The sequence below is a fragment of the Furipterus horrens genome, unplaced genomic scaffold (assembly GCF_987537825.1).
Source record: "Furipterus horrens unplaced genomic scaffold, mFurHor1.1.pri manual_scaffold_6, whole genome shotgun sequence".
NCBI classification, from domain to species: domain Eukaryota; kingdom Metazoa; phylum Chordata; class Mammalia; order Chiroptera; family Furipteridae; genus Furipterus; species Furipterus horrens.
The window spans coordinates 98,081,500-98,109,127 of NW_028327176.1; the positions used below are offsets into that span (position 1 = coordinate 98,081,500).

At 36.2% G+C, this 27,628-nt stretch overlaps 1 protein-coding gene across 5 annotated transcripts in view; it reads right to left on the bottom strand.

Moving 5' to 3' along the window:
• Positions 1-27,628, bottom strand: part of SUPT3H (SPT3 homolog, SAGA and STAGA complex component) — a 502,007-nt gene that overhangs the window by 85,702 nt on the left and 388,677 nt on the right. For 4 of the 5 annotated variants that reach the window (XM_090282521.1, XM_090282522.1, XM_090282518.1 and 1 more), the window contains exons 8-11: positions 27,418-27,530; positions 26,543-26,650; positions 22,897-23,064; positions 13,684-13,794 (exon numbers count right to left, since the gene is read on the bottom strand). In XM_090282521.1, the coding sequence (XP_090138647.1) occupies positions 13,684-13,794; positions 22,897-23,064; positions 26,543-26,650; positions 27,418-27,530 (500 nt within the window). Of the gene's footprint in view, positions 1-13,506; positions 13,795-22,896; positions 23,065-26,542; positions 26,651-27,417; positions 27,531-27,628 lie in introns of those variants that run through there. The other variant, XM_090282520.1, reaches the window with a different exon arrangement.

Consider the following 27,628-nt stretch of genomic DNA (forward strand, 5'->3'; position numbering starts at 1 on the left):
GAACATCCAGCTACTTATCTCCATATATCACACCTCCATTTCAATATATTTCTAACACGATGTTTGGTAAATGTATATTGAATTAATAAATGGAGATTCCAGAGCTATAAGGATCTTAGGAAATGTTAGGGATGCTGTCACGGGTCCTTCCACTTCTATATCATTTGTAATTCAATGGTACAAATATGGATTCTGCCAAATGGACTGTTATTACCTAATCTGAACTCAGAAAGCCAGTGCTGCCCTTTGTATGTGGAGTGTGCTTTCATCCTACCAGGAAGGCATGTGCTTTGAATTGCTTTTCCAGTAGTGGTGGGTGATAGATTAACTTGTAGCATTACACAGTCCTGCCTGGCCGCCTTCTTCATTTTTAATTTTAACCATTTGTGAGCTGGTTGTGTGCGTGAAAGATAGTGCTTGCCCCCTAAAACTGAAGTGGAGTCAGTTTACTCACATGAGGGTCAACTCCTAATAGTGTCTTCTTTAGATAGAAGAAAAGCACAGCGCAGAGCCCAGGCTAGTTTTTCTCCTCACTACCCCCAAACCCCCTTTAAAAAACAGCAACAGCTTGCTTGGATGAGGAATGCGTGTCAACTATAACTTATTTACTTATTAGGCTCTTACCTAATTAGTCTAGGATCCGGGAATGGGTGTTTTAGGTTAGATCAGGAATGTAGGATTAAATCGGAGCCAGGAATGTAGTCTCTAAGTTCTCTACTGGAAACTATAAAATCTGCACAAGTGTTTAAATTGGAATTGACAGGAACTTGTAGGCCAGGCTGTGAACTTCTGGAGCCAGAGAGTCAACTCAAATGCTCCCTCCCTGGTATTTCCACCAGGGGTACAGCTGCCCAACTGTCACCTTGAATGCACCTGGGCAAATTCAGAGCCGAACACTGAGCTCTGTCCTCATGACCTCTGCCAACTAATCAAAACCAAAATATATCCAGATCTAGAGAGCCTCCTTCACAGTTTGGGTATATGTACTCCAATCAGGTGGGAGCGCTTAGCCAGGTGCCAGGGCAAGAATGAATATCTGACTGACATATGGGCTAGGAATTCTCTCTTCTCACAGTTTGGGGTCATACACAGTGTGTAGGGGTGGAATATTCGATCTGTGCGTATGTAGGGAGGGATTTTTGTTTCAAATCAAATCATAACTAATACGCCAGTCAGAAAAACAAAGCATAATTATTTTTTTCCTGAATATTTTTTCTACCTTGGATACAGCCTTAAACATACATTGGGCACAACAAGAGTAAGGTATCGGTTTCATTTTTGGAAGGTGTAAATTTTCCACTTAAAACAATACACTTATTATGTTGTGGGATTAACTTTGTAATTACATCTGTAAATTAAATGACAGTTTAATAATTATATTTGTGTGACTAAAGGATATAACACTATTTAAGAAATTATCAAAAAGTAAATCATCACCAGTTTAACAGGCTCTCATCATGACTGTTTGGAGGGGATTTTTTGGTCATACTATCAATAAAACAGTACACAATGCTTCACTTAAATAACCCATGTTGCCCTGGCTGTGTAGCTCAGTTGGTTAGAGCATTGTCCCAATACACCAACGTTGTGGGTTTGATCCCAGGTCAGGGCACATACAAGAATCAACCAATGAATGCATGAATAAGTGGAACAACAAATCAATGTTTTTCCTCCATCTCTCTTTGCCTTACTCTCTCTACAATCAATAAATAAAAATTAAAAAATCAAACAAACCCTGACAACTCTTCATTAAAGGAAAAAAAAAAAAAAAAAGCCATGCTTACAATTGCTAGATGTTTCTGGAAATGGTAAATAAAAATTTTACTTTAATAAAACTAATGAATTCTTTTCTAGTATTCTTAATTGAAACACTTAAATAGTATTTTTGGTAGGTGAACATGAGCACTTTAATATACTGACTGAGTTATGTCTAATTCAGCAATTTTCTTTTTTTAAAAACTTATTTTTAGAATTTGTTTATTGATTTTTAGAGAGGGAGGAAGGGGGAAACAGTGAGACAAAGAGAGGAAAAGAGAGAAAGGGGAAGAGAGAGCAACATCGATTTGTTGTTCCACTTAATCTATGCACTTAGTGGTTGATTCTCTTATGTGCCCTGATCTGGGATCAAACCCGAAACCTTGGCACATCAGGACAACGCTCTAACCAACTGAATTACCCAGTCAGGGTTCAGCAATATTCAACCTTTTTCATCTCATGGCATACATAAACTCATTACTAAAATTCTGCATCCCACCATAAAATATACTTTTTGCTGATCTGACAGAAAAATAGCTATAATTTTTATTCATTAATACTGGACGACTACTGTTGTGTTGGCTGTTGTCATTTTTTTATTTGACAGTCTAAGGGAGAAGAGGTCAGTGTCCCTGACTAAACAGTCAGGTATTAAATGTTTTAAAAATTCTGCAGCACATTGGTTGAAAATCTCTGGTCTAATTCAATACTTAAAATCTTCTTGTTTATTCATAGACTTAAAAAAAGTTTGCTGCCATTTTTAGAGAATAATACTTAAATTTCCAGATATGTCAGCTTAGTTTCTCCCAATTAAATTCTTTTGCTGTTTTCTTGAATTTATGAATAAAAAAATCCTGTGATTTCTTTAAAAGAAAAAATAATTTCACTTTAGGAGTCACACAAAGTATTTTCTATTCTGTCCCTATTACTTCAGAAGATTGCAAAATCCTAGAAACTATAACAGTACATTCAAATCTCAAGATTTGGCCCTTTTAGAAATTCTGCTCAAAAAGTTTCTCTTTGTTGTAAGTTATCCGCTTTCGTGGTCTCATGTTCAAATTCTTCCTCTCCATTCCAAATTACAGCCTGCCTTTTACAATGAATGGCAGTTCACTAACTTCTTTAACTTCTTCAAATTTAAAAAGACTTTTAATGATATAAGCTTGGAGAAAATCCTGGGGCTAGTGACGGCTATCACCTTTCATTTCTATTTTGACCAACTCCCCATTGGAACAGACTGCTTTTCTCCTTTTCAAAATAAGTACCTGAATATTCTAGGATTCTTTGCAGGATTTCTAGGGGCTAACGGATCTTTGATTTGAAAGTCCATTTACAGTGTTTGTGCTACTCAGAATAAAGGCTCTCTCATTTCATGTTTTATATTTGAGTTTCTTATAAATGTTTTGTTGATTAGGAAGCTATATCTTGGAACTTTAGTTAAAAAAAAAAAAACCCTAAAAACAGTCCAAATAAAAGCTCTACATAAAACTGTGTGAGTACATCACCTCTGTATGTATGCCCCATGGTGAAGTAAATGTGAGGTCTTTACTGCTGGTATGAAAATGAAGGCAGAAAACAGCAAAATGTATTTGAATAGTTACGGTTTACTGTAGAAATAAACCAGTTAACAATACCAAAATTTTTCAAAATGGAACTGGATAATTCCTTATGAATAACTCACTGGCTGAGCTAATTTAAGGTACTGCTGCAGAGAGTTCAAATGAGAGACGATCTCTCTTCATTTCTCCCCCAATTCTGCCTGATAATTAAAAACAGTTTTACAATGAAGATGGGGGTGCATATATTTTTTCAAATTAGTATTTTCACTTTCTTTGGATAAGTAGTCAGAAGTGAAATTGCTGAGTCATATGGTATATCTATTTTTATTTTTCTGAGTTATCGCCATACTGTTTTCCACAGGGGCTGCACCAGCTGCATTCCCACCAACAGGGCACAAGGGTTCCCTTTTCTCCACATCCTCACCAGCACGTCATTTGTATACTTTTTGATAATAGCCATATGACTGGTGTGAGGTGGTATCTCATTGTTTTGATTTGCAGCAACCTTGGTGTCCACTGATAGATGAGCAGATAAATAAAATGTGTGTGTGTATAAATGAAACATTATGCAGCAGTAAGAAAGAATGCAATCTTGTCATTTGTGACAAGATGGATGAATCTAGAGGGTATTTTGCTAAGTGAAATAAGTCAGGGGAAGAAATAAAAATACTGTATGGTTTTACTTACATGTGAAATCTAAAAAAACAAAACAGAACAAAACAAAAATAGACTCATGGAAACAGAGACCAAAGTGGTTTTTACCAGAAGGGAGAGGTGGGAAAATGGAAAAAAAGGGGAAGAGAATACAGTCAATATTCTCTGTGAAAAGTTTACATAGTGACAGATGATTACTCGAATTAGTGGGGTAATCATGTTGTAAAGTATAAAAATGCTGAATTACTCTATTGTACACCTGAAACCTATGTGACCAAATATAAGATTTTATAGCAACTATATGTAAATAAAATTTAAAAAAGTTTTATAGTACAATACAATTGGGTCACCTCTATTTGGCAATATAGACTCATGATGCTACGCTTACAATATCAGTGCCAGTAATGGTGTTTACCAAATTTGGATTCAATAAATAAAGCAAAATAAGTTTGGCCCTGAAACTTTGAGCAAATATTTATCAGAGAAAGGTCTACAGGTGACTGAGATTTTCTTTATGACATCTTTGAGTAGCTTATAATATTTTAAGATCCCTTAAAAATATTTTTTTGGAAAACCATAAAGTTATGCTGGATAAGAAATCCATATATTGATTCTCTCTAAACATTGCCACTTTTAAAATGTATTTGTTAGATATTGTTAGTGAAACGACTTTTAACAAAAAATTTCTCTTTTGAGCCATAATAGCAGCTTGTATAGAATGTTATTAAATACTGCTGTATTTGTGACTCAAAACTTCTCAATGCTGTGTAAATAAAATAAGACATGGAAATAAAGTGGACACTATAATACAAAGTAGTATTGCTACTGTCACCCCTAACTTTGTGAAACACTTTCACTTTACTACTGAATGAGATTTTCAGAATGGACCTTCTAGATGTAACAGAGATATTCTGAAATATTTGATAAAGAAACCCTTTTCTTGTGGAATATATATATATATATATATATATATATATATATATATATTTTTTTTTTTAATCCTCACCCAAGGATATATTTACTAATTTTAGAGAGAGAGGAAGGGAGAGGGAGAGAGGAAGGAGGGATGGGAGAGAGAGAGAGGGAGGCAGGGAGAGAGGAAGGAGGGATGGGAGAGAGAGAGAGGGAGGCAGGGAGAGAGGAAGGAGGGATGGGAGAGAGAGAGAGGGAGGCAGGGAGAGAGGAAGGAGGGATGGGAGAGAGAGAGAGGGAGGCAGGGAGAGAGGAAGGAGGGATGGGAGAGAGAGAGAGGGAGGCAGGGAGAGAGGAAGGAGGGATGGGAGAGAGAGAGAGGGAGGCAGGGAGAGAGGAAGGAGGGATGGGAGAGAGAGAGAGGGAGGCAGGGAGAGAGGAAGGAGGGATGGGAGAGAGAGAGAGGGAGGCAGGGAGAGAGGAAGGAGGGATGGGAGAGAGAGAGAGGGAGGCAGGGAGAGAGGAAGGAGGGATGGGAGAGAGAGAGAGGGAGGCAGGGAGAGAGGAAGGAGGGATGGGAGAGAGAGAGAGGGAGGCAGGGAGAGAGGAAGGAGGGATGGGAGAGAGAGAGAGGGAGGCAGGGAGAGAGGAAGGAGGGATGGGAGAGAGAGAGAGGGAGGCAGGGAGAGAGGAAGGAGGGATGGGAGAGAGAGAGAGGGAGGCAGGGAGAGAGGAAGGAGGGATGGGAGAGAGAGAGAGGGAGGCAGGGAGAGAGGAAGGAGGGATGGGAGAGAGAGAGAGGGAGGCAGGGAGAGAGGAAGGAGGGATGGGAGAGAGAGAGAGGGAGGCAGGGAGAGAGGAAGGAGGGATGGGAGAGAGAGAGAGGGAGGCAGGGAGAGAGTTCCCTCCCATATGTTCCTGGACCTGGGATTGAATCTGCATCTTCTGGTGTATGGGATGATGCTCCAACCAACTGAGCTACCCAGCCAGGATGTGGAACATCTTTTAATACTCCTTAGAATACCTGTCTTCTATACAATGTAGTTAAGAAAATGCTATCTCACATTTTCAGGGTAAGAACACTTGAAGAGTTAAAAACAGTGGTCAGTCTGCAAAGAGGAAGTTTAATGAGTAAGATTAGTGAGAGTTTACCAAAACTCAGGGTGCCAGTGAACCAGAGTATTTAGCTCCTCTCCACAGAGAGAGCTCTGGTACTTACTATGTAACCTTAAACTGGTTACTTAATTTTTATGTAAAGCTTAGTTTTCTTATCTGTAAAGTAGGGATGATACTCATCTTGCTGTGTTTTGAGAATAAATAACATAACTCAGGGGAAAAGTTTCTTTTAGACTATTATGCTATTATTTTATCAACCAACACTTATCTTAGATTCTAATGATTTTCTCTCCCAAACTCCTCCAACTTCTTTATTTCCACATTTGAAACAACTTCTCCCTAACTAATCCAAGTTGAACACTGTGCTGAGCTGAACCACATAAAATTTCTGATATTCAACTGTTTTTGACCTAGAGAAACTGCAATTTCATATAACCTGACATAATAAATTTTATAATGGCACCCCCACATTCTTTTAAAATTAAAAACAGCTAAAAGTTTCACATTTTTTTTTCTAGAGAACACTCACTTTAGGTTGTTCTTATGAATATGCCACATGCTAATTTTTTTTCCTGAGAGTCAGTAGCCCACAATTATAAAAAGGTACTTGGCTCCAACCTATAATGACAGATTTAGCATTTCCAAAAAATTTATTGAGAAAATATTTACTTCCAGTAAAAATACAAATATTTAAGGATTCTTACTCTATTTCTACTTGGCATTTACATTTGAAAAGTATTCTAATATTTTGTGATAGTATATTTCCAGGTTGAACACATAAAACAAATCTAATGTGCTCATGACATAACAATTATTCATGAATATGAAATTTTAAATCAAAATAGTCAAAGCAATCTGCTATGCCACTTTTGTTTTTAAAAGTTTAATGTGAGAAATTCTTAAAGTAAATTTCATATTTTTGATCCTGTCTGTCTATTGTGAACACCGGAAGAAGCAATGATATGCAAGCATCCCTATATAATAGCTATATACACACACCGAAGTGAATGGCCACGGTGCAAGAGCAGTAAACTGAGTCCACAGGCTGGATTCTAGGGCAGCCCTACAAGGTGTCTCTGGATACATTGCAAAGATTCTCTGAGACTGAACTAACTGGCTTTCTCAAGTCTTACCAGCTTTAAAATATTATGATTCTGTCTCAGAATTTAAGATAGCTTAGTGAATATTGAAGCAACTCACTTTTAGAGATATGCTTAAAGAATTTAAGTTCACGACCAGGCTCAAAGGAGCAATTTTATTGTCTCATTACCCCAGTTCAATAGAAAGCCACCTGATAACATGCAAGCTCAGGGGGTTAACATTTTTCTACACTGAATGTCATTCAGGAGAAACTAAAACAGATGTAGGCATTACACATGGGATTACGTCAGTTCACCCAGTGAACACAGTTTCCTTTCTCTGGCTTTCAAAATTATAGACCTGGACTTCTGATCAAGATGGTGGTGTAGGCAGACATGGCTCACCTCTTTGCACAACCACATCAAAATTATAACTAAAATATAGAACAATCACTCTGAACCATCAGAAATCGAGTTGAATGGAAGTCGGACAACTATAAAATCTAATAGAATGGAAGTTGGACAACTACAGAATTAAAGAACCCACATCCATCCAGACAGGTACAAGGAATGTAGATGCGAAATGGGCAGGTCCCTCATCCACGTGTGGTAAATAAAAATTGGGGAGGGCTATCTCAGGAGTGAGGAGTCCGAGCCCCACACCAGGCCCCCCAGTCCAGGGTTCTAGTGCCAGGAAGATGAGTCCTCACACTTCTGGCTGCAAAAGCCAGTGGGATTGAGTCGGTGGAAGAAACTGCTGGAGCCCCAAGCAGTTCCTCTTAGAGAACCCCCACACGGACTCCCCTGCTCAGACTCACTCCTTCTGAGCTCCAGCACCGGGGTAGCAGCCTGAAAGGCACCAGCGGTATACAGGGAGGAACTGAAGTGTCTGGTGTCAAGGTGAGCAAAGGCCATTGTCTCTTTCCTAAGCCCTCCCCCAGAGATCCAGCAAGCTGGGGCCATATCTGAGACTCCATCAACCTGGCTAACACTGTTTAACCAGCCTTGGACACCCTCAGAGACTCCACCCCACCCAACTTACAGGTCCTCCCAAGCTGCTTTTCCATATAAATGGCTGGTCTTGGCTCATGCTTCACAACTTCCTAAACCCTCTCAAACAAGCAACAGCTGGCCTCAGTGAGTCCCAGGCTCAGCACTAGCAGCTGCCAGCCTAGATTCACAGCTTGGCTTCACCTGGGAATCTCCAAGCCCAACACAAGTAGCAGCCATCTCAGATTGCTTTATAGCTCAGGCAGGGTGCCTGGGGAAAAACACAGGTGGAGACTGACCTTGGCCTGTACCACTCAGGGAACCCGAGGGCCAGTGCACCCAGTGGACAGCTACAGACCATGTTGGAGCACCACCATCCTGCGCCTGCACAGCTGATCCTCCACGGAGGGCAGAGGTTGGTGGTCAGTGGTCACAGGCGGTCCTTGAAGCTGACTGGCCTGGGTAAATCCCTTCCATTGATCTGCCAACAGCAACCAAGGCTCAACTACAAGAGGAGGATGTACTCAGCCCACATGAAGGGTGCACCTCGAGTACCCAGCCTGGGTGATAGGGGAGGCTCTGCCACTGGACCCTACAGGACACCTACTACATTAGGCCACTCTATCAAGACAGGGAGTCATAGCAGCTCTACCTAATACATAAAACAAACACAGGGAGGCTGCCAAAATGATGAGACAAAGAAACATAGCCCAAATGAAAGAACAGATCAAAACTCCAGAAAAGAGCTAAATGGAACGAAAATAAGCAATCTATCAGATGCAGAGTTCGAAACACTGGTTATAAGGATGCTTAAGGAACTTAGTGAGGACCTCAACAGTGTAAAAAAGATCCAGTCAGAAACAAAGGATACACTAATTGAAATAAAAAATTATTTTCAGGGAAACAACAGCAGCGTGGATGAAGCCAAGAATCAAATCAATGATTTGGAATATAGGTACCAAAAAACAACCAATCAGAACAACAATAAGAAATAAAGAATCCAAAAGAATGAAGACAGTATAAGCAGCCTCTAGGGCAACTTCAAGAGGTCCAACATGCGCATCATAGGGGTGCCAGAAGTAGAAGAGAAAGAGCAAGAAATGGGAAATCTATTTGAAAAAGTAATGAAAGAAAACTTCCCTATTTTGGTGAAGGAAATAGACATGCAAATCCAGGAAGCACAGAGAATCCCAAACAAGATGGACCCAAATAGGACTATGCCAAGACACATCATAATTAATATGCCAAAGGTTAAGGAAAAAACAGGAAGAAAAAAGATGTTAGTTACCTACAGGGGAGTTCTCATAAGACTGTCAGCTGATTTCTCAAAAGAAACTTTGCAGGCTAGAAGGAATTGGAGAGAAGTATTCAAAGTAATGAAAAACGGAGCCTACAACCAAGATTGCTCTACCCAGCAAAGCTATCATTTAGAATCAAAGGGCATATAAAGAGCTTCCCAGACAAGATTATTATAAGAAATGTTAAAAAGACTTATTTAAGAAAAAGAAGAAGATCAAAACTATGAACAATAAAATGGCAAAAAATACTTATCTATCAACAATTGAGTCTAAAAAACAAATAAAGCAAACAAGAAGAACCAAGACAAGAATCATGGATATGGAGAGTGTATTGATGGTTGCCAGATGGGAGGGAAGTATGGGGAAATGGGTGAAGAGGTGATGGGATTAAGAAGTACAGAATAGGAAATGGAGTAGCCAAAGAACTTATGCATATGACCCCTGCACATGAACAATGGTGGGGGGATTGCCTGAGGGTGTGAGGGTTGCTGGGTGTAAGGGGCTAAAGGAGGATAACCAAGACAACTGTAATAGCATAATCAATAAAATATAGTTTAAAAAAATTATAGACCTGGTTTTATATCAGGCATGCACAGCACTTGCCATTGAGTGCTGGGACTGAGCTTCAGAGTAGGTAACCATGGGCACCACTCACTGCTTGTAAACTGCACGGATGTAGGTAAAACATATGTTTTACCAGCTTCTATACGACAGACAATCAACACTCCGGGTTACTCTTCGGGGTATTTTCTCTGAGAGAAAAAACAAAATGCTCTAACTATAGAAATCCACTTAATTCACAAAATTTAAAAATGTCTTTTACATCTATCTACACTTGCACAAGTAAACTCTAAGAATAATATTTGTTAAAAACAATTACCAAAAGATTTGAAGTTCTAGGCTGCGAAAATACTCTTTATATAAATTAGTTCTCAAGAACAACAGTGCCGTGGGTGCAGCGGGGAGAGAGTGGGTAAGGGTGGGAGAGGGTACGGGGGGTAAATGGGAAAGGAAGAAATATAATACAAAATAAAGTAAATTAAAATCAATTAATTTTCTAATAGGACAATGGATTTAAAGCTTTGGCTACACTTTTTGAGTCCTGATGCACTTGTTAATGTAAGCTTTTTTCCCTTACTAATCTGTATTTTCTTAATTTTCTAACATACTAACACTACTTTCATATGCAGTAAAATGAAGACATTTTAAAAATAGTGGAAATAGAGGCTAGTAATAATTTGTTTAAAAAAATTATCATGAACTTTGATATAGTCATCAGTCTCTAAAAACTTCTTGAACTAAACAAATTATAAAGTCATAAAAACTAAATTCGATGAAACTTTGTATATTTGAGGCCATGCCATTCGCTCTTTAGATTTCTGTTGCATAAGAGGTAGTGTATAAAATCCAGCTATTATGCAAAAATCTATTGGTAACTGTTCATTCAGGCACCGAGACCTTAGTTTTTAAGGTGATAAAGGCAATTTAAGAAAATTAATGTTCTTCAACTATTATTAATCCCCAAAGTAAAAACAAGTATTTATTTATTCTCAGGAACTTTAATCTTGAAATGGTATTTAACTTTTAATGGTATAAACTATTAGTCTAAAAAAACATCACATTATTATTCATGTTTTAGTTTCTTCTGTGATTACAAACTGAGGCCTTTGTGTGCATGTCTATATGATTGAATGGTGTAAGGAAGGGCTTCTACTTTAATCTGTATACTTACACATTTTAGAAAATATACTATAGCTACTACTAGGTAGTTCTATTATTATTAATATACTTAACTAAGAGCTTACCACATATCAAGTTCATGGTACTCCATCTCCACTCAACCAATTGTAACAGTGCAGGCATACCTCATTATACTGGCCTTCACTTTATTATGCTTCACAGATCTTGCATTTTTTATGAATTGAGGGTGAGACCCTTCACCGGTGAGAAGATTACATCTGGCTATTTGTGATACTCTCTTTATTGTGGTGGTCTAGAACCAGACCTGCAATAGGCCCAAGGTATGCCTGTACCGTTTTGGCATATTGGTTTTAATCAATGAGTTCTTTTTTTTCTATATTCTCAATCCTATGCAGAAGATCAGAGAAAGTATCATACCTAGAAGATTTAAGTAATCTTCCTAAAGCTATTGATTAGATTAAGTGATGGAACCAAGGCTAAAATTCAGGGCTTCCAACTCCTAGCTCCAAAGTCTTTCTCCTAACACACACATTTTTGCAACTGCCCACACCCCTATGTGCCTGATCTTCTGTATACACATGCTAAAGAACATTTAAAGAGATTAATTTTACTTTTTGCTTATCTTTTATTTTCCCTAAATAATTCTGAAAATCACTTCAGAGACTGTGATTTGCAGTAGTTATTTTAGAGTACTTATGCAACATAGAATATCTTAAGTGATTTTGATGCTTGGCATCTTATATTGTCCTTTTACTTATAGTGATTGGTATTACCTGAGGTTATATTGTGTGGTGACTGACTTGATCTTAGAACCCAACGACCGGGGTTCAGATCCTAGCTCTGCCACCTGCTAAGCAGCCTTAAGGAAGTTTCTTACCCTCCCTATAGCCCAGTAGCCTCCCCTGTAAGATGGATATAATAATAAAACATGCCTCGTGATAGAATTTACAAGCGTCTCCACAACACTCACATGAGAGGCAGGCAACTGATAACTTATGTTCTGACCCCTTTCCTCCCTTACTCTGGCAGCTACGCAGGGCAAAGCATTGTTTGTGCTTTTTCCTCCCCTCTAACTAACAGGGTTTTAATCACTCATTCCTTCTATCATTTCAACTAGTGTCCAAGGGGAAGAACTCAGAATTCTTTATACAGTGAATTATATTCCTGAAATCTTTAATGTTGCGATTTTGTACAAATCATTTCAGAATTATATAGTAGAAGACACAATGATGCCTCACTAAAAGCATTTTCTTAGTTTATTGACTGAAGATGGCATTACGTTTCTGTGTAATCTATTGGTTATTTTACATCTTCAAATTAATTTCAAATAATTGGTTACATATGAATCAAGTTATAGATACTATAAATTAGATATCTTATTTAAGACTACATCAGGCAAGCTCTAGATTCAGAGTGATATGTTGCAAAGACAAGATCTCTATGTTCCATAAATATGAACAGTTGCTCATGAGCATTTCAGTTTACAAAGGAAATTTTACACTGGATGTAAGTTAGATTAGCTTTTTGTATGAAACTTTAGGTCTCAATCTATGGTAACTATAGAGGCAGCCCACGTGCCACCTTTCCTCTTAGGAGCTGCAGCTCAAAGCCTAGGAGCAAAGTGTCCCTAGGGCCACATAAAGCATCATCTCAGGGAGTGGGCATCAGGGAACTGAGCATCAGCACCCCCTGACATTAGGAGCACCTCCATTTAGCAGTTGAAGGTACGTGAGAGCCAGGGCAGGGTGGCCACACTGTTAGCATAAACACTCTGCAAATCTATCGCACTTTAGAGTATATGTTATACTGATCTGTGTATGTATGTGTATAATGTTATACACAGGTATTCTGCTTTAATGTATTAAAGCAGAAATAAATTTTAAAAAGGGAAACAAATGGTAAATTTTCTGTTTGTCAGTCATAAATCAAACCCCACTTTCTGAAAATCAAATAAATTCCTTATAAACAGAGAAGGACTTGGAGATAGTTCTATTAACATGAATAAAGTTTTTTTGTAAAAGGGCCACAAGATGAGCATTTAATTAACACATACACATACACTTTCTTTAAACTATTGAAATATAGTCTTTAATTCTCTATTTAAAATAAAAAACAACAAACCCTGATTATAAGCTTTAAAAGCATTTGAAGATGTGAAACACTGTCTACATTTCAGCCTACTTCAAAGCCAGCAAAGAAATCATTTCTTCTTCTTCCAAGTCAAAGTATGTTTAGGAGCAGGACATCTGATAGAAGTGGTATTGCCAATCTAACCAATTTTAAAATATAAAGTGCTTCTAGCAATATTTGGATACATATAATTTGACAAAAAAGTTTTATAAACCTAAGCTTTGAAAAATAGAAAATGTAAGCTCCAACAAAAAAGCATAATTTGTAATTGAAAGAAAATAATATTTTGTAGAAAAAAATTGTCCTTCCAAAAAGAGACAAAAATGACTAACTTTTATTTCCCAAGAGAATTATGCCACTTTTATACAACAAAATTACAGTCACCACAAATTGCTTTCAACAATTCCATTGCTTCTTCATTTGACCACTTGAAAATCAAAATTCTTTCAGATTATAAATATAACTTTTTATAACTCTGTTATTACGTACTGTGAATGGGGAAAGGGGGCCAATCTTGTGGCTGTAGCGTCGAATGGCCTCTCTGATGTGGCAGGGCTGGATGGCATCGCTGTGAGCCTCAACACCACAGGCCGCAGTGCTCTGCGACAGAAAAACACACAAATTGTTACTAAATCAAAAACACACAACAGAACTACAGTGTATAAAATATGAAAATAAACTTTTATAAAAATGGACGGTTTTCCCCTTAGGATGCACATCACTGCTGCCATATACTACGTCTAAAAAAAATTCCATTAACAAATCAAAGATGACTCTTACGTGACTCCTTCCTAGCAGACCTACCAAGAGCACTTTTTTGCCCACAGTATTTCACCTAGGCTCACGTCAAGCACAGGAGGACAGAGCCACCTGCATGCTCATGAAGTATCAGGGGGCGTGCTGGAACCACAGGAAGCTATTTAAAAAAAAATCAAACATTTAATATTATAAATGTTTCTTCAGAGCTTGTTGGGCATATTTCTGAAATAACTTAAGGGTCGTCAATTTGAAAATGAAAAACGAAATTGCTATATATTTATTTATAATATGGGAAACTATCATAAAAGATCCCTTCAACTTGGTGCTAATTTCCAAGTGTCCTCAGGGCAAAACTGAAATAAAATAAGGAGAAAAATTATTTGTACCGAGAGTATAAATACCAACTCAAGAAATGTATATAATATGATTAAAAATATTTTTAAATGCACAACAGGAGCACTATAGTCTCCTCGTTCATTTGCAGGCTCTAGGTTACTAACTATATGGGGTCCATATCCTGTCAGTTACCCACTCTTTCAAGTTATATACTATCTCTGCACTTCAGTTTCCTCATCTGTAAAACTGAGATAATTATAATTGCAGTCGATACCAGATGTCAGATTATCAATATTAAAGAATCAAGCGAAAAAAACAGTAGCTTTTATATTACTATAACTGTGGTCTAGAAGTCATTTGTAGTCACATAATGAAGATTATTTGTTTTCCTGATAATTACTACAATTACCACTCTCATAATTCCTTGTAGGGGTATAATTAATACAAAATCTATGGATAGCAATTTGCTAAAATCTTACCAAATGAAAAAGCACACCATTTTTGATGCAGTAATTTCACATATAAGAACTTACTCTACAGGCATATTACACAGGTATAAAATAATATACATATAAGGATATTCACTGGATTGATGAACTAACTCTTCTTAATGAGGGAACAACGAAATAAATGATAATGCATCTATTCAATGAAACAGAAATTACCAAAAAGAATGACACAGTTGCATACATACTTCTATTGAGCTCCATGTTTCCTGTCTCTAATATGTTGTGTGAAATAATACAAGGTCTATAACAGGGTGGCACTATGTTACCATGTGTTAAAAAGAAAAGGGCTGAACATTATACAGTTATTTGAGCATGAAGTATTTCTACAAGGGTACACCAAAACTCAGTAACAGTGCTTACTCTTGGAGTGTAAATAGGTGGCTGAAGGACGGGGTTTAGAAGAGACATTTTTCACTGTATCTATCTACTTTAAAAAATATTTTTTTAAATTGTTTTTCTATTACAGTTGTCCCATGTTTCCCCCACTGCTCCCTCCTACCCCCCCCCACCTTCTCCCACATTCAATCTCCACCCTGTTGTCCACGTCTATGGGTCATTCATATTAGTTCCTTGACCAGAACCTTCCCTTTCTTTACCCCCCTTTTGTACCTTTAAAATATACTTTTTAAAATACTTTATGCAAGCTTTTCCTATGGTAAACTAGTAAAATAATTTAAAAGTTCTTATAAAACCAAAGCATCTTCTAATTATCCAAGCTGAACCTGAAATAAGATTTAAAATTTCAAACAAAATAGACCTTATTTTTACTATTTTAACAAGATTTGAAGTAAGCCAAATAGGAATTTACTCTAGGGTATCTTTCTCAATTTCATTCCAACAATACCCTAAATAACATATCTGCTATGCCCACAATAACACGGATTAAGTTATATAATAACACAGGTCAAACCCGCACTTTGGCACTGATATAAAAGTGCACAGGATTTTCATTGATTGCTTTCTTGGTTCTTATTCCAAATACATTGTTTCAGTTGGAATATCTTAGAATAAATGCAATTATCAGGTGCCTGACTAGGGTAAAGACATTTCTGTGAGTCTATCTGGCTCTAAAATGTGAATATGACTAATATATGTAGACTCATTAACCTGCTAGGTGTAACGAATGCTTATGAAATAAGTTTAGGCATCCTATCCATGTGTAGAAATGGATGTAAATAATTAGCTCTATTTGGAATCTAAAGTAAGTTTTCTAGTGGCAACTCAAGGGGAAATAAAGACAGAGACATTAAGGGGTGGTCAGTGTTCCGCACGTTGAGTAGGCTGGGAATCCCTCCCTTGCGTTCCTTGATGGCATCGCCTTTCTCCTTGCAAAGTAAATATATGTTTCAATTTTCTTCATGGCCAACATAGGTTCTACTCTTCCTCTACTTTCCAAAATAAATCTGGTTTTAGTATATAACATTTGGTCAAAATGTCTCAGCATCTCTGCGTGGCAATCAGATAGAATTAAGAAAACTGAAGTAGGAAGCATGAGTTAGAAGCCACCTGTGATTGCTATTTGTATGATATGAAGACAAGTATGCCAGCCTGCTTGAATCATGTTATCTGTACCAAAAAGATGAAGTTAATTTATATAAAAGTAAAAATATTCAACTTGGTGAAAAATGTCTTTAGATTTTCCATTTTGCTAATTTCAAATTTACTTATCATACTTAAAACAACTGCAGACATTAGCATGAAGTTACCATGTGCACTTCTGCAATTACTCATTTGCCCTTTGGATTTTTTGGAAGAAAACTTTTGAACCTAAAATGTTGTATTCCCGGTATTGTTTCCATCTCAACAAATACCTTCACATTTCTGTCAACATCCAGTCCCTCACCACAGTACTTATAATCTGTTTAAATTCACAATTCATACCAACTGTAAAATGTTTAAGTTAGCAATGACGCTAGTGTTTTTGTAATATTCTTCAAAATTGTCTCAGAAGAATTAGGATTAAATTTGTAAGCACATATGACGAGTATTAGATTTATGTGTCAATTCATGTTTCCCATTCTGTTTGTGCCCACATTTTAGGATATTCTTCACATTTTCAAAACTGAAGCCCACATATTTGACAAAATACTGACTCCTGTTGCCTATAGTTGCCAAAATCTCTGTGGGGACTAAACTCTTTATTTACTTAAGTAAAGTACAAGCTACATGGTAAAGTTCTTCATAAGTCATATCCTCTTCCTCTTGGCTGCATTCATACTCGTCTTGTATTTTATGTTCATTTATGTCTCGTCATCCAGAAATTGGTGCTGGGTACTGGAAGCTGAAGTTCTACGTATTTCTTTGATTTGAGTACTGTCCCTCCACTTGCCCTTGCTGGCTTGCACTGAATAGAATCTCTTGCAGTTTAAACTCTCATCTGTGGTACAATAAGTTATATTGAAATTTCTGTTGCCCCTGGATCTATTACAAATGTGTATATCTGTCCTGATTCTTTTCTTTCCAACTTAAACGTTGTTGGCAAGGTAAAATCATCCTATCCTTTTTCCGCTTTTCCCTTGCCAGGGTAATCCAATGTTTAGGAAGGACGTGGAATCTCAGATAATTACCTCTTATTCTTTCCCCATCCATATGGTAGACTATATCTTTTGTTACACCTGAAATATTAAGTCTTCCAAAGGAGTAACACATATCTCAGCTTAGAGTAAAGGAAAGGTTAGTACTACTATTACTAATATTTCTGTCACTTACTGACCACAAAGGTTGATATATAATCTGACTGACCAGGCAAGTGTCTTTCTCCTCATTGTTTTTTATATAGCTCTTCCAGATCTTTGTGCTTAGAGAGGATATTTTTTTAGATGAAATTGAGCCATTCTTTGACCAAAGGGTACAGTATATAATGTGATTAATTTTTTCAGTTTAAAGTTTGAGATGTTAATTGTTAAAATTATAGTTCTATATAACTAGGAAAAGTTTTTATTTAAAGAAATTAAAAGTAGAAACAATATTTAAAGAGAAGACAAAAGAGAATCACTGAACTCAAGGAGTCATATGTTATTAAATCTGGAAAGAACACAAAATATCATCTGTTCTAAACTTTCCCAACTTCTACCCCTTTTTATAGATGACATAGTAAAGGTAAGGGATGTGCTCAAGAATACAATGATAGAATCAGAATATGATTATACATCAAATCTCTTGGCTTCTAGTATATAGAAGGTAGTATGTAATAGAGGCTCTATTATTTTATGTAGAACAAATTGCACCATGTTACCACCATAGCTGAAGTTTCCAGTGAATAAAAAATATATATAGCAAAACTGTATAAATGTAGAAAGATGTGGATGAGTAAATGGAGAAAGGAAGAATTATTCTGAAGTGAGACATTATTAATTTTGATGCCAGTAATTTGTATTTAGGGAAATTTAAACATGCACTGGGATAATAATTAATTGATTCAGGAAACCTCTGCTGTAAAATAACTCTAATTTAATAGATTTCAACAAGATTAGGAGAGAACTGTTTAAATATTTAAGAGAAAGAAATTTCAAGAATATCCAAACTTATAAAGAATTATTTTATGTATGTATAATTACCAGGTTAATTACAATATCTTATATACTTTGCAAAGCAGGTCCACCGAAGAAGTTTTTTAGGTAACATTTTGTTACCATAGTTTTAGTTACTGAATGAGTTAGCACTATAGATGAACTTATTTAAAACTACTTTATAACATAAAGTTCCTTATAGTTCAGATTTTCCCTTAATAAATAAGCAGTAAGTGGTGTCATTTTGTAAATGAAAGGGAAAACGAGACGAGGCTAAAATTTAAACCTATTTACTATCAATTATGAAATTATATCTTGGCATGGTTCCACTGTTTGCAATGGCAAATGGTTCTTATTGTATCAGCTTAATTGTAGATGAAGGTATAAACTTGGGGCAAATTATTAAAAAAAGTGAGTACCTGAAAACAATAGAGATCAATCAAAACCAGGCAGAAACTGGAAGTGGTGTGTGTAAGGATATAATGGCAATGAGGCAGTTTCCTGTTTTTCCTATTTCAGCCTAAGAGCAGGCTCTGGTCAGCAGAGGGGGGGTGCCACACTTAGAGGCTTAAAGGCCTCCGTAAAGTGAGGAAGGAAATCCCACAAAGGACAGAATCAAGCATCAGTGTGTAAACTACCCAAATCTTTGACTAACCCCAAACCATTCCTGTGTGATACTGAATCCAAGAAAACCCATTGATGCTAAATGAAGTAAAGGAATATTCTAGCTGCTGCCACTGAAGAGGAGTTTAAAGTTTAGATCTGAGTCTAGAAAAGTAAACTGCTTACTTAACACACATATATACACACACCACTGACAAGAACTCTCTCTTTATAGTAATATAACAGAATCTGAAATCTCTACAATCTATTACTCACAATGTCCAGAATATAATTCAAAATTACTAGACATGCAACAGCCTAAGAAAGTGTGACTTGTACTTATTGGAGACTAAAATAATCCAGATATTTAACTTAACATACAAGATCTTTAAAGCAGCTATTATAACTTTGCTCAAGGACATAAAGAAAATAAACTTGTAATAAATGGCAAATAAAAAAATAATGGTAGATAAACAGAAACTACTAAAAAACTCAAAGAAAAATATATAACTATTAGATATAAAGCATTATTGGATGGATATAACAGAATATTGGTGCTGACAGAAGAAAGAGTCAGAAACATAAAGAAAGATCAATAGAATTTATCCAACCTAAAGAAAATAGAGAAAAGATTACAAGGGAAATTAAACAGCCTCGGGTAGCTGTGGAACAATATCAAAGTAACAAATAGGTATTTGGAGTCTCCGAAGTAGATGATAGAAAGAATGAGGCAGAAAATATATCTGAAGAAATAAATGCTGAAAGTTCCCCCGAATTCATTAAAGACATAAAGCAATATTCAAGAAGCTCAGTCAATTCTAAGCAGGATAAATACCAAGCAAACCATAAATATGTATATCATGGTCAAACTGCTAAAAAAAAAATGTAATATCCTGAAAGCATCCAGAGAAAAACAACACATTACATACACAGAAACAACAGTACAAAATTTACACATATGATTAAACATAACAAATGCCAGAAAATAGTGGAATTATATCATTAAAGTACTGAAAATGAAACTGCTTATTGAGAATTCTATATCTAGTGAAAACATCTTCCAGGATTAATGGGGAAGTAAAGATATTTTCAGAAACATGAAAACTAAGAGAAACCATCACCAGCCAACACGCACTATTATAAATGCTAAATAAAATCTAGCAGAACAAAAAAGGAAAACGACGCCAAAATAAAATTCTGATAATCCAAAAGAAATGAAAAACAGTAGAAATGGTAGATGTTGACCTCTACTTTTTCTCTTAGTTTCATTGAAATACACTTGATTGTTTAAGGCAAAGAATAGTATTACAGGTTATAACATATGTAGATGTAAGTTGCTTGACAATTACAGCATAAAGAGCAAGAGTGAAGTAGATGGAGAGATACAAATATAATAGTCTTATGTTTAAGTAGCACAATAACTACTCCAAGTACACAGGAAATGTAAGAATGCATATTGTAATTCTTAGCCTAATGACTGGGGGAAAAATGATGAAAAGAGATATCACTAAGACATCAGTAGATAAAACAGATTTGTAAAAGAGCACATAATTAACCCAAATGAAGGCAGGGGGCAAAAAAAGAGAAACAAAAATAGAACAAGCAGAAAACAGCAAAATAGTTTACCTATATCCAGAGTTCAAAAAATAAAATTAAATGTCATGGACTTAAAGAGTATAATTAAAAGATACACACAGAAAGAAGGGAAAAAGAAGCAAGACCCAATTATTTGTTGTCTGTAAGAGATGTACTTTAAATACTAAAGATACAGATATAATGAAAGGAAATAGAAAAACGTGTATCATATAAACAGCACGAGGAGGCTGCATTGGCTATATTAATCAGATAAAATACAGTTCAGGAAGAGATTTTATAAATATAAATAAGTGGAGAGAGATGCTATGTTCATGGATTGTAATACTTGTTAATATTAAGACACTCATATTCCCAAATTGATGTAAGCATTCAATCTAATTCCTTTCAAAATCCCACTAGGGTTTTCTTCCTTTTTTCCTTTGCTACCTTCCTCTCTCTTTTTCTCACTCTCCCCAACCCCTTTCTTTTTTGATAGAAACTAACAAGTTGATTCTAAATTTCCATACACGCAAAGGACACAGCAAATCCATATTAAACCTGAAAAATGAAGTTTGAGGCCTTACACTACCTGACTTTAAGACTTACTACTATAAAGCTACAGTAATCTAGAAAAATGATACTGACAAAAGGACTGACAAATAGTCAATGAAACAAAATTGAAGTTCTAGAAATAAATCGACATAGATAGATGGTCATTTGATTATCAGCCAGGTCACCAAAGTAATGCAATGGGAGAAGAGAGTCTTCAACAAATGGTTCTGCAATAACCAGGTATCCATATGTGAAAAACTGAACTCGGCCTCAATTCATATAATACACAAAAGTTAATCTAATTTTGATTAATAGAACTAACTATAGAAGTTAAGCTATAAAGCTTCCAGAAGAAAACACAGGAGACCATCATCATGACTTGGGAATAGCTAAGGATTTCTTAGGACACAGAAAGCAATAAACATAAAAGACCAATACTGGATACATTAGACTTCAGAGAATTAAAACTTGCGCTCAACAAAACACACCATTAACCCACAGAGTGGGAGAAAATATGTGAAAAACATTTACCTGACATAGGATTGTTACACAAGATACATAAAGAATTCCTACAAGTTGGTGATAAAAGACAACCAATCCGTCCTCAAAAACCCACGTAAAGGATTTAAAGAGACTCTTCCCTGAGGAAGCTGTACGAAAAAAAAAAAAGCTCAACATGAAAAAAAAAGCACATGAAAAAAAAACCTCAACATCATTAGTCACCAGGGAGATGCAAACTCAAACTCTAAAGATTTACTATTATGTATCTATTAGAATGGTCACAAGTAAAAACAATGGCGACACCAAATGTTGATGAGCATGTGGGACCACTCTCATATACTAATGGCGGAAGTAAAAACAACAGAACTATTTTGGAAAAAATGTCTTGCAGTTTCTTTAAAAACCGAACACATACCTACTCTATGACCCAGTAATTTCATTCTAAGCCATTTACCTAAAAGAAGCAAAAGCACTTCCTCTTGAAGACTTGTACAATAATGCTCATCACAGGTTTATTTCAAATACCTCAAAAACTGGAAACAGCTGAGGTGACCGCCAAAATGACAATAAAAAAACTGATGTATTCATACAAGGGGACATTACTCAGCAATAAAGATAAATACATTACCCTTCTACTAAAAACATAAAGTTCAAAAATATCCCAAGTGAAGTTCTAGAACAGAAAAAAACTAATCTATGATGGAAAAAAATCAGAATAGTCATTCCCTTTCCAAGAAAGGTGGCAAAAGCTGACTGGGAGGAGGCCTGAAGAAACTTTCTGAACAGAGAGGGGTTTGGAAAACAACAGGTTTATATATTTGTCAAAATTCATCAAGTGGTATACTTAAGAATTGAATGGTTCACTGTGTGGCATAAATTTTACCTTTAAAAAACCCCATAAACAAATTAAGACATCATGAAGCATTTAGGCATGAAGTGCGCTGATGTCTGCAGGTTTCTTTGCAATGTATCAAAAACAAAATTGAACTGATGAATAAAGAAACAATATGACGCATAGATAAAGCGAATGTAAATATATAGTTAACATAGTCCATATAGTAAAATGTTAATTGTAAAATCTAGATGGTAGATATACAATGTTCATTCTACAAGTCTTCTAACTTTTGTATGCTTGAAAATTTTTAAATGAAACGTTAAAAAATTCAGTATCTTGCTTTATCCAGGAGAAAGCTGTTAAAGTTTGAGTAGAAGTCATTAAGTATGGGTATGTAAAAATGGGTTGCCGTCTGAAAATTTTAATTATGAGAAAAACAGAGTACATTTCCCCTATATCTAAAAAGAACACAACAAGACTTTCTTCACTCTGAAAAAAAGAGAGAAAAAAAAAAATCACTGACCTTCTTTCTTTTCCTTTGCTTGGTTTTAGCTGAGTCTGGCCCAGCATTCCCATTCCCTAGGGATGCTGCGGTGGTTTTCCCCAGGTGCTGCGATCCGGATGATGGAGCGGTTGGTGTAGCGGGAGGTGTGGTCTCAGGAGAGTCTGGGTAAGGCTTTATGCAGGATCCCTGCCCAAAGAGATGTGGCTTTGCAATCAAGTGACCAGAACTTCTACTAACATTTGATTTTGTTCGGTATCTCATAAATTTAATACTATTTGAAGCTTACACATATAAAAACAATTTATTATTATCCAGTTGACAGAAATGATGCCATTTTGCCTCTAAGGGTCTAACTATGTAAATTTTAAATCTGTCTAATCATTTAGATATAATCAAGGAGTCCTCAGATACAGCTTCCAAAATTTCTGTAGATTTTGTCAGATACAGACATTTCTACTTAGAAGTTTTATTAGCATTTCAAACTTACATGTTTCAAAAAGAACCGCTAAATTGCACCCCTAGATTAGATGCTTCCAGACACTTTTTGTATCAGTGATGACCAGCCTTCTCCCAATAACAAAAAATCAATGTCTTAGGGTTACTGTAGATACCTCTAGCTCTTCCCACATTTAAGTTCTTCCTTCTGCCATAAAATCCCTCACATCTATCTGTTTCTTTGGCTATGACTATAATCCTTTTCTCTTTTCCATGCAGAAATACTTCAAATATTTGAAGACTATTATATTTTATAGTCTTTTCTACATGTCAAACACCTCAGGTTCCTTCAACCACTGATACCTATTTTCAGATTCCTTCCTCCATTGTTCACTCTCCTTGGGACACCCTCCACTGCGTCAACATCTGTCCTATAAGATAGTGCCTAAACACTAAAACAAAACAAGGAAGTTTCCTTATTGTAATATCACAATATTGGCTAAGAAATTTCCAGGCAAATAAAAGTCTCCGTCTTTTTCACATAACGGTACTTATAATCTATGTCATCGTATCAACCATACTAATCATACTATCTACTGGCCTACACATGTCTATAATTAAAAAAAAAAAAATTATGCCAAACTTTGTAAAATGTTTTGCTGAAATTCAGATATTGATTTCAAGTGTATTTCTTTGAGCTACTTGCCTAGAAACATTATCAAACAGGAAGGAAAAAGCTAATCTGTCATGAGGTGTTCTTAGGAAAAACAAGATAGCTCGTAAAGATCATTGCTTCCTGTGCATAATCATATGTCAGGGAAAAAAATCTAGGATATTAACTTGAATTAATATTAAATTTGCTCATTTAATATGCGAACCCAAGCTTAACTGGCTCCGTTCTTTACATATTTAATGCTTAGAAATGATAATCATTAAAATAGAATACATTTTGTATTAACTCCATGCCTTAAGTTTCCGATTCCAATTCACTGTACATAGCACCTCCACTCGGATTTTCTTAAAACACCCTTTTGAACTCATCGCTTTTTAGCCAAGAAAGCTTCAACACTTTCTTAATAACTAAGTGCCTAAGGCTTTAATTTTCTAATCTAACTTTCTACTATCTGTCCTCAATGAATCCTTTGCTTGAATATTTTGATCAGAGTTTTTTTTCCTTGTACAATTATACTGATGTTGCCTCTGGGGCCTAGAGTATTCTCCTCACGTTTACTGTCTCATCAAAGTTCTCTTTCCTTCAACACCCCGCTTCTTCTTTGAAAACTTTGACTGTAACTAGGAAATGTTTTTTACCTTTGTACTCTTGTCTATGCCACTCATTTGGAAATTAGTAAGTGCTATTTTGAACTGTTTGTTTGCTTGCTTGCTCATTTATTTCCTTGTTTGTTTTACCTCCCCGAATAGAGATCATATCAGTCTCCAGAGTTCCCCTTTGTACCCAAGTTGGTCAAGTCCTTAAAGCAAGCCCTTGATGTTGGTTGCTGCTTTGTAATGGTGGTAAGACTCCAATTTTAGAATGGCCGTTCTCTTTGTGTTTAGCAGGTAATAAAAGGCAGGAACACTTGCAGTCCCTCTGAATGTTCATTTTGACTACCAGTCACATAGGAGGAGTGGTGTCTGGCAGGGCAGGGAGTAGCTGAGGCTTGTACTAACATATTTAGTCAGGATACTTTCTGACACTCATGTTCCCACCTCCCAGAGAGCCCAGGAAACCCAGCACACATAGACAGATCATTTTTCTTAACTGCTGGGTAGCTGGGAACAGCGGCTGTGGTTGCTGAGCAGTTGCCCAGGGCAGCTTGGCCACCCTGGCGAGCCAAGAGAGGGGGGAGGGAAATAAAGAGTTTTCCTAGCCATGCAAGCAATCCCATGAATGTTATGAGAAAACTAGGCTTGTTATATTCACTGTACGTTTCTTCAATTAGAAATGTTACAACAAATTTGTCTGATGTCGATGAAAAGCATATTCATACACATATTCATACCAAAGACATTTTAAAGGGTGTTCTTTGACATCATAATTTGGGTTTGTAACATAAACAGTGTTTAATCAAATGGGTAATCTTTAGGGACTTATAAAGTATGATGACTGATAATGATGTATGATCTTTTCTAAGAAAAAATGGTTTTTTAATAGGCATAAACATTTTAATTCCTACTTGGATTCCAAGCCAATCTGATTCTTTAAGGGGCATAAAAAGATGTCAAATTTTTGACTTGTAATAACACGCTATATAGGCATATATCTTTATAGATTAACTGAGCATCCTAGAGCAGAGTTACTTAAACTTGGAGTCCACAGGGTTCACAGATCCTTTAAATCCCCCGAATAGTTTTAGAGGGTCTTTGACCACCCTGAAATTGTATGCAAAATCAGCAAATGTGTTTATGGGGAAAGGGTTTATAGTTTTCATCAAATTCTCAAAGGGCCTTGTCCATTTTTATGTTATATGATTCACCCAACTTGACCTACAGCTCACTTCACAATTTTACATGTTGATATTAACCTAACCTCCCTGCTGCCTTCTCTATGATATTAGATTGAATTATATGAAACTGTTAGTAAAAAATGGTCTAATATTGGCAAATTAATCAATAATGGTATCGCATTTCTGGTTTTTAGGCACATGCTGTTTACAGAGAATATTTTTTATACTGAAATTATATAAGGCCTAAAAGTTGGCAAGAAGACTCTATAGTTCCCATAGGTGGGGATCTCAGCAATATGAACTGGAGCAGAAGAGATGTGATCTTTAGATGAACAGGGCCAATCTACACAAAGGATGGTGGAGCCTTGTTTCTTTAAATCATGTTTAGAGATGGATCAATAACTAGAATGTAAAATTACCAACAAATATCAGGAATTATTATTAGATGGATAATCATCCTCTCATCTTTGAGGCACAAGGAAATAACGAACTTTTCTCAATGTTATTCAATAACCAAAACCAGTTGTTCATTTCCCATGGAAATGAGATGTGCCCTTTTCACTGGAAGACTAGAAAAGCTAAATAAGGCAAAGAAAGGATGAAAAAAAATCATTTTATTAAGTGGACTGTTAGGACCAGGCACATAGGAGGTTCTCAATAAATATTTGAATGTTGACTGTATTAAGATTCTTTGGTTAAAGGCCATAAATTCCTACTTAATCTTTTCCAAAGAACTACAGATGTAAATACTGCACAGATGCGTCAGACTTTTTGATACTCACCTCAGCAGAGCTGTGGTACTGAATGAAGGCTGCCGAAATGGCATGGCTGAATGGGTCTCCTGCCTTGGTTGCCATGTCTTGCCTCACAAGAAGAGCCAGGTCCACTAACTAGGAGATCAGAGCAATGAAACTAAAGTCACACAGCTGGCAATAATCATCTATGCCATCAAAGTGGCAAAACTAAAAGCAATACATTCCAAATGTTACTGATAATATTGTCTGCCTAAAAATCTGTATTGTGGAAAACAGCATATTGACTGGGAAACAGACCAACCTATGATGAGAAATGACATATTATGACCTTCTGGTGGACTGGTTCTCAAACTTTATTTCATAATCACTAAAGAATCATTTTAAAATACAGATTTCTGGGCTCCAAGCCCTGATATTTTAATTCTGTAGGTCTGCTTTGGGATGTCATCTAGGCATTTTAAATAAGAACCAAGGAGATGCTAATGCTGTGGTCTAAGGACCATGCTTTGAGAAACTGTTAGAGGGCATGGATTCTAACTCAGATCTTTGTATCCATTCAAGTAGATTGAGCACATCTAAAAACGTATTATTAGAGATCAAAAGTCTCTAAATAAGGCAGATGTGTACTTAGAATTCAATGTGAAGAAACAGTAGGTAGGGTTTCATTTCTGGTTAGAATCAAGTTGCAAGAAACAGTCAGTTATACCCTAATACCCACCAGGCTGAGGATGCAAAGAAACATAATTGGACTAAATCTCAGAAAACTGCAAGACTGTCACAGGAGAAAACTCATGGTTGTTCTCAATGCTGGTAGAGAAGCAGATGGTGTAAGAATTGATCATGGACAGGGGTAAGGAGAAAGCAGCCACATATGGACTGACATGACAAGTTAGAATTCTTACCTGTGCCACAGTTTCATATGCTAGATATGCTAAGATTTCCATAGCAATGACATTGGGTTTTATCTCCATACTGCTGCAGTCCAGCCAGTCTCGAAATTTGGAGGCTTTTTTTGCTAGCCATTAAAAAGAACAGGTATAGAAAATTTAATTTTTGAAGTATTATAATAATGCAAATTACTATCACAAAAAGATAAATATATCTGTTGAAAAT